Source organism: Atta colombica, unplaced genomic scaffold (genome assembly GCF_001594045.1).
Source record: "Atta colombica isolate Treedump-2 unplaced genomic scaffold, Acol1.0 scaffold200, whole genome shotgun sequence".
In the NCBI taxonomy this organism is placed as follows: domain Eukaryota; kingdom Metazoa; phylum Arthropoda; class Insecta; order Hymenoptera; family Formicidae; genus Atta; species Atta colombica.
In genome coordinates, this window is record NW_017259295.1 from 1012346 (window position 1) to 1020318 (window position 7973).

General features: G+C 34.8%; 1 protein-coding gene across 1 annotated transcript; it reads left to right on the forward strand.

Moving 5' to 3' along the window:
• The first annotated feature begins 1428 nt into the window (after positions 1 to 1428).
• LOC108687101 (probable E3 ubiquitin-protein ligase HERC4) lies at positions 1429 to 7957 on the forward strand. Its single transcript, XM_018192702.1, has 17 exons — positions 1429 to 1898; positions 2733 to 2919; positions 3013 to 3123; positions 3226 to 3348; positions 3427 to 3702; positions 3862 to 4013; positions 4085 to 4201; positions 4379 to 4639; positions 4812 to 4939; positions 5130 to 5298; positions 5564 to 5854; positions 6132 to 6311; positions 6424 to 6510; positions 6574 to 6759; positions 6956 to 7266; positions 7340 to 7489; positions 7588 to 7957. Exons 1-17 carry the CDS (start codon positions 1896 to 1898, stop codon positions 7955 to 7957), a joined length of 3102 nt encoding a protein of 1033 aa, XP_018048191.1. The 5' UTR covers positions 1429 to 1895.
• The last annotated feature ends 16 nt before the right edge of the window (positions 7958 to 7973 follow it).

Consider the following 7973-nt stretch of genomic DNA (forward strand, 5'->3'; position numbering starts at 1 on the left):
CGTCATGTCAGTTTAGAGAAACATTGCAATTGTCACTCGTCGATCTCTATATATTTCGCTTTCCGGTCAGACTCTGCAGAGGTCTATTAAAAAATGTAAGTGAGGTGCAGGTGCATTCTCAGTTGATAAGTAATAACAATAATATACTGCAGTTATATGAACAGTATGAATGACATATCGCGTCTTCCTCGTTCTCGGTCGTTCTCGTTTACTTGTTCCGCGCAACAAGCTGTGTTCCATTCATCGATCTGCAACGATGTGATAACCTAAACAAAACTAGCCATTCGGATCTCGCCAGATCTTGGAGGTATATCGATCAATCGTTCGTGACGTTCAGGGACGATTGGATTTTCAATAAACTCCGTTGTTATTCAACAACAATCCTAAAAAATAAAAATCGAAGTGTAAAGCTAGTGGCACACGATTTCATACGTAGTACTGTATTTTAGTGTATAGTAAATTACTAGAAATTCTGCGCTCTGTGTGGTGCAATGCTAAAAATTTACTAGAACGCAAGCAAGCCAGCAAGAAAACATGCATCGTGTGTCACTCACTCGTCGAACGTGTAAAAAAAAAACATAGAAGCGTAAATGAAGCTTCTGAAAAAATCTGAGAAAATTGAGATAATCGAAACGTAAAAGGAACATGTATTTTTGTCACTTCCTCTTTACATTCAATTTATGCTCCAATTTTTATACATCCTTTTTTCTTACTCTTGTTTTAACAAAACCACTCATGATCAGATCGTTTCGAGGTCTAAAGATAAAGGTACTCTTTAAAGATAAATCGAGATTAATTCTTAGAAATAGAAAGAGATAAAAAGTAAATTAAATTGAAATTAAATTTCGTCTACATTGATAGAAACGGGCATAGCTCATCTTTTTCTAGTTCTTACAATTAAAAAGATGAATCGGGATTAAAGTTAAATTATTATGTTGATAAAAACAGACATAACGAAAAGGATGAAAAATAAGTTAAATAAATTAAGTCAAAATTGTAATTAATTGTATTGATAGAAATAGACACTAGTGATATCAGAATAGATACTAGTCGACACAAACACTATTCAGCAAGTAAATAACAAAAGTAGAACGCGACTAATTGTATTTGACTTGTGTCACTAAGTGGAAAGTACTCAAAATCGTTCAAAAAAAAAAAAACAAACAAACAAACGAGGGAAGAAAGAAACGGCAATTTCGCGTTTTACGCGATGTCATTCCATGTTCTGGAACCATCGACGTCATCATCGAACGATCGCGAACAATCGAACTCGCTCAAAGTCATTCCGTTCACATTTACATTTCATGACCAGAATCTTGCGAAGGGGAAGGGATTTCGAGGGATTATTTCGTCTCGTTTCCTTCCCAACGGTCTTTTCATCTGTTCCGTCCAACGTCTTTATATATATATTTCTTTCTTTATCGTTCTTAAGACGATGAGCAGCCTGAGGAGCGGCGGAGAAGAAGGCTCGCTCGAGAATATTCGCTTTGCGGAGTGTTTCACGAAGGTGCCCGAGCTAACCTCTCGGCCGCGCCGTGAGTCTCCTACTCTTTCGTTTCGTCTGGCTTTGATACACGCGGTGAAGACACAAGGATTGTTTGGAGCGCAATCACGGTCGGAGTTGAGGGACGCACGTTAATCGCGACAGACACGGGTAGTTCTCGTGGCCGCCGCGACTCGACGTGTTCGATATTATTCATTTGACAACTTCGACGTACCGACATCCTTGACACGAGAGATCGAAGTCCGGAGCACTCGGAGGATTATTTTTACAATCACGCGTCTTGCGTAAATACACCACACACGTCACACACACATGTGCCGCCCGCGAGCCTGATGCCTCTTCGCGTGCGCGCGCTCGCGCGCCGCGAAAATCGAGGGAGATATAGATAAATATGGTTAGTCACACTCAGATTCTCTTACTCAGCCTCGGCGCAAGATATCCTCTTTTTAGGTATGCTTGGCTTACCTAAAAAGACACGTGAACTTACAGCCCTCTGTAGAGTCGCGATGCCTAACCGCTCGGCTGAGAGAGAAGCGTCGGTCAGAGTTAATTGTTTTGCTAATTGATTTGTCCGGGAGAAGCCCGGATTTATTTATCGAAATCCAAAGTAGGGATAAACCGATGCCACGTGATGTCTGGGATGTTCTCTCGCGTTTGGAAACTTATTTGAAGCGGAAAAATCGAAGTGATATAAATGGCAAAAGTTAATTATTAAGTTGTTAAGAAATTAATAATTGTTGTATGGAATCGTTAGGTACATGAATCGTATTTATAGATATTAGTAATTCAAAATATGACAAAGGCTGTACAATAAGAGAATTGTTTATTTTTGTTGAATGTTTGGATGAATTTATAGTACTTTGCATATATAATACACATCTATGTTGAAAGTGATATATACATATATATTTTTTATTTTATTGTATAGAATATGAGGTCTGTTCTTTTTAGTTGAATTTTTTGCACGATTCATTCATGTTGGGGAGAAAAACAGAAAAGATAAATTGAGCAAAAAAAACAGACCCAGAGATTAAAAGTTTTATGTTATTAATTAAGTATTTATGTTAGGAACAATATATAAATATTTTTATGTCTTTGATATCAATTTAATATTTCATTAAGCAAAATAATACATTTGCTGTATTATATATAATTCCTTTTTGAATATTTAATGATGTATATAACTTATTTATTAAATTATATATAATTTTTATATCTGTGCATATAGGCAGGCAGATCAAGAAAGTGTTCAACAGATGAGAATGATCTAGCAGTGAAGCGGATCAAGAATTACTGCAGAATGTTTTGTTGGGGCAGTACTATTCATGGGGAGTTGGGTTTGGGCGGTATCGAGGATGAGAATATTTTTATGCCAAGAGAAGTGGATTTTACAGAAGCCAGCAATGTCGAGCAAAGTAAGACCCTTGAAAGATCTTGATGCAAAGCCTACAAAATTTCTGTCACGAGAATGTTCTAATAAAAATTAAATTAATTAAAAATTAATTCAGTTGCGTGTGGAGAAAATTATACCGTAGCTATTACGAAAGAAGGTAAAGTGTATTCCTGTGGTAATAATGACTATGGACAGCTCGGTCATGAGAAGGCGAGGAAAAGGTTACGTGAGTACAATAAGAACTATCAATTAAATTAAATGTGCCATTTAGATATCTCCTAAAATTTTTTATCAACTTTGCTAAAATATATTGATTTCTTTTATATAGAACTGATACCTGGCCTAGACGCATTTGTATTCAGAAAAATAGCGTGTGGTAATTGTCATACTCTGGCTGTGAATGAGTGGGGACAACTCTTCAGTTGGGGTTGTAATATGAATGGTCAACTAGGTAACGTGTATATTATATTTTTTTATCTATATATAGACTGCTATTAAATATGATAATCATATATTTATCGTTTCACAGGATTAAATAGTGTCGATTGTACAGAGCGTGTTCCACGTATGGTTAAAGTATTGGGTACAAATGTGATAGTGCAGATTGCTTGTGGTATAGAGCATTCAATCGCTCTAACTAACGACGGAGAGCTATATGCATGGGGTAGTAATAGAGAGGGACAATTAGGATTAGGGTTGTACACGACAACTGAAATAAAACCGAAAAGGATTTCTACTTTAGCTGCCGTACCAATTGCATTTATCGCATGCGGCGGTTATCACACTATAGTCATATCAAAATCAGGTAAGACACTGTTGTGTACTGTTCGACTTCACATGAATAAAGCCTATTCTTGAATCTATATCGCATATGAAAATCTGTAATATACATACTGTATACTATAGGATTTCGTATGGAATATTTTTCAGGAATAAGGCTCCTGCATTTGTTGTTTTCTCATAGGAGCTGTATTCTCATGGGGGAGAAATACCTTTGGACAATTAGGACTAAATGATGTACAGCAGAGAAATTTACCATGCCAATTACGTACTCTGAGAAACGCGAAAGTATGCTATGCGGCATGCGGCGAGGAATTCTCAGTGTTTTTGACAATGGTAAATTTTATTTATCCATTAGACTCTGAAAATTAGAGAAATCCTAAAATAATTTTCTGCGATTATTTCAGGACGGTGGAGTATTTACATGCGGTGCTGGAATGTATGGTCAATTAGGCCATGGGAATACTACAAATGAGATTTTGCCGCGGCAAGTTATGGAGCTGATGGGTAGCACGGTAACACAAGTAAGCTATAATTTACAAAAATAATATTGTGTTATAATTGTGTACATGATTAAAATGTAAATTTACATTTTTATGATGAAGATATCATGTTAATCTTATTTATTTTATAATTTATATATATTTGTTAATCTATTTTAAAAAATTACATCTTAATGATATTAACATTTTATTGTACAGATATCTTGTGGTAAAAGGCATACATTAGCCTTAGTGCCGTCTAGAGGGAGAGTTTACGCTTGGGGTTTGGGAGGCGCTGGACAATTGGGAAATCGTGCTTCACAGAGTGCTACAACACCACAAGTCGTTCTAGGACCTTGGTCTTCGCCGAGTGGATCATCAGTGATGCTCGACCTACATTATAGCCCTCAAATCGACTGTGTTGTTAAGCACATCTTTAGTGGAGGCGATCATTGCTTTGTTACGATCAGTAACAAAAAAGTGTGTTTTTCCATATTACTCATGCTCTTATTGTTAAGTTATTTTTCAAATTTATAAATTTATATCAGTTTTCTTTTTGAAAAAGAAAAAAAGAGCACAACGGAATATTTAATTTTGCATCATTTCTGTAATAAGATATAAAAAAATTATCTTTACTTAAATATATTTACAGGATAATATAGAACCGAGCGACTGTAGAATATTAGGGCCGACTTCCCAAATTCTTACAGTGATGGAAGAAAAGCTAGCCGAATGTCAGAATATCCCACCAGGTTCACCAGTGAATCATGAATTAATGACGTAAGTGAAAAATATGCATATTAAAGAAAAATTATGCAATCTAATACAGAAATTAGGCGCTCGCACTTTTTTTTCGTATTTTTATTATTGCTGAGACATAATGTCTCAATAGATTTAATCTAATCGATTTTCCCATAAGATTTTCACCTCAGTTATCGTAGATTTTAAGTGTTTATACGATATTTTTCAGGTATCTAGAAACTGTATTCAAAAGTCAAGCGTGTATAAATGCATCCTTTTTGCTCAGTAATGACGCGCATTATGGATGTTCGAGCAAACATCATGGAATTAATATCGACTACGCTATCAGATTATTTGGAATTATTTCAGAACTGGACAACGGCACGATTCAAGAACTAGTACGTATTCACCTACATAACCACACCGAATGCAAAAGTTTATTTTATCGCATAAACGTCACACAAGTTTAATTGCTATATATAGCAAACTGATCTAATTCAATGTTGATATTCAATGCAGTCAAGAAAAGGAGTAAATTATTTACACATACAAACATGAATGTTCAAACATTTGAGTTCGCTCGGTATTTGTTAAATTTATACTCAACTTACGGATACATGTAAAATACTGATCGATCTCTAAATGGTGACGTTTTCATTTCAGATTTTTGCATGCGTAACTGAAAGTCTGATACCATCGTTTGTTGACTCTCCGCCTGATGTGGAATCCTTAAGAGTGTACTTAACGCTACCGCTATATCATCGCTTCGCAAATCTGTCCAACTATAGCTCTTTGCAAACGCCATTCTGTAAGGCAGTATTGAAATTGAAAGCTGAGGCTTGTAAGATCGTAGGCATATGGTGGAGCTCAGCCCCTTCGTACTACTTCGAGAGACTCGTGAGAATGTACAAGTCCGTGGTGCTGCACTTTGTGAAACAGTCGACGGCGGATAAAGTAAATTGCGCGCAAAAATGTTCACATAAATGATAAGCGAATCAAGCGATTAGAAAGAAAAGATTTTCACAAATTTTTTGAGCTTTTCTATGTTGCATTATAAGTTTAATAATCAAAAAATTGTTCTGTAACTGATTCTTGTTTCCGCTGTAAAAGAATAAGTCAATTGCAAAATTACAAAAATATTTTTATATATAAGATACTTTATGAAAATTTTGTCTTAAAGAGAGATGTAGATTTCTTTTATATGATAATTTTGGAGAACATGTTTCCACAGGTCATCATGTGGACTGAAAGCCTGCAATGTGCTTTACAACTATTAGGACTATTATATAAACTAAATATCATAGCTGGTATACGAGTACCCCACGAGACTTTCCATTTGTCAGAATTATCGGAATTTGTAGATATTGCTCATGAATACTGCAAATGGCTAACAGAAGAAGATCGGTCTTTTGTAAGTGATTCTAAATTTGATGTTCTCCACTTAATTCATGTATATAGTGAATTAAGTAACATTGTACTCATTGCTGTGCACATATAATATTAAAATTCCTATAATTTTTCAGTACCGTAAAATATATTTCTGTAATTATCCTTTCCTGTTCGATGCCGAGGCGAAAACAAAGTTGCTCGAAACCGATCAATCTATACAGGTACAAGAAAGAATCTATTTAAAAATAATCGTGTGCATTGTGTAATAAACTATATTATATTAGATGCAATCCGCGATGAATGAAGTGGCATCACGAGTTGTGAGAGATATAATGCTCGGAACACCTAGCCTAAATTTTCAACAGTATAGTCAATTTGTAATATTGCATGTATCACGGAATAACATAGTGAATGACACTCTGGATCAACTGCTGAAATACGATTCTAATGAATTAAAGAGACCACTTAGAGTAAGTATTAAAAATTTCTAACGCCTTTTTAAAGATTTATAGCCTTTTTTTAAGAATTAGATAAATGTTTTGAATTTATTAAAATTCAATATTACATTTTAAAAGAAATGTCATAAATATTCTAAATGTTATAGTGTATAATTTTTTACAAGCACTAGATAATTAACATATAGTTACAGCATTCAAATTCTTTCAGGTTAAATTTCGTGATGAAGAGGCTGAAGATGTGGGTGGCGTGAGGAAAGAATTTTTTATGCTTCTCTTCGCAGAAATTCTCGATTTTAAATATGGTATGTTCCAAGAATACGAAGAAACAAGGACAATTTGGTTCAGTTCAGATTCATTAGAAGAAGAAGTTATGTATTTTCTAATTGGCGTTCTCTGCGGCTTAGCCATTTACAATTTTGTAATTATCAATTTACCATTTCCACTGGTAATGTATAAGAAACTTTTGGGAGAATCGGTCGGACTAAGTGATATCAAAGAAATGTCACCGACGATAGCTAGGTATTTCGTTCATTCCCAAAACTATACGTTATTTATCACATAAATTAATTATCAATGAATATATGCATTATAGAAGTTTAGAAAGTGTTCTCGAATACAACGAATCGGATTTTGAAGAAGTATACGGTTTGTGCTTCGAGATAAGCAGAGAAGTGTTTGGCGAACTCAAGAACTTCGAATTGATACCCGGAGGTGATAAAATTCCTGTAACATTAAAAAATAAGTATGTAAACATTGCATGTATATCGACATTGGTAATAATAATAATAATAATAGAAGAAGAAAAAGAAGAAAAGGAAAGCAAAACGCTTTTGTTTGCAGGCAACAATACGTTGACCTTTACGTGGATTATATATTAAACAAATCAATAGAAACGCAATTCAAAGCGTTTCATAAAGGCTTTCATAATGTATGCGGTGGAAGGGTATTAGAGCTATTTCGTAGTCACGAATTGATGTCGCTTCTCATTGGCAATGAGAATTATGATTGGGAAGAATTGGAGAAGAATGCCACGTATAAGGACTGCTATTCCAAAAATCATCCTACTATCATGCTCTTCTGGCAGGTCTTTCATGAATTGCCATTGGAGGAGAAGAAGAAATTTCTACTTTTCTTAACAGGCAGTGACAGAATACCTATACAGGGCATGAAAGCTATAAAAGTAAGAGAAAGTAACATATTATTAAATTAGAATATATATATATATA

Bases quoted from the DNA above. Each gene is read 5' to 3' on its own strand.
- LOC108687101 (XM_018192702.1), top strand. The intron at 4,202-4,378 runs GTAAGCTATAAT...TTTATTGTACAG, and splicing joins TGGGTAGCACGGTAACACAA to ATATCTTGTGGTAAAAGGCA. The intron at 4,940-5,129 runs GTAAGTGAAAAA...GATATTTTTCAG, and splicing joins GTGAATCATGAATTAATGAC to GTATCTAGAAACTGTATTCA.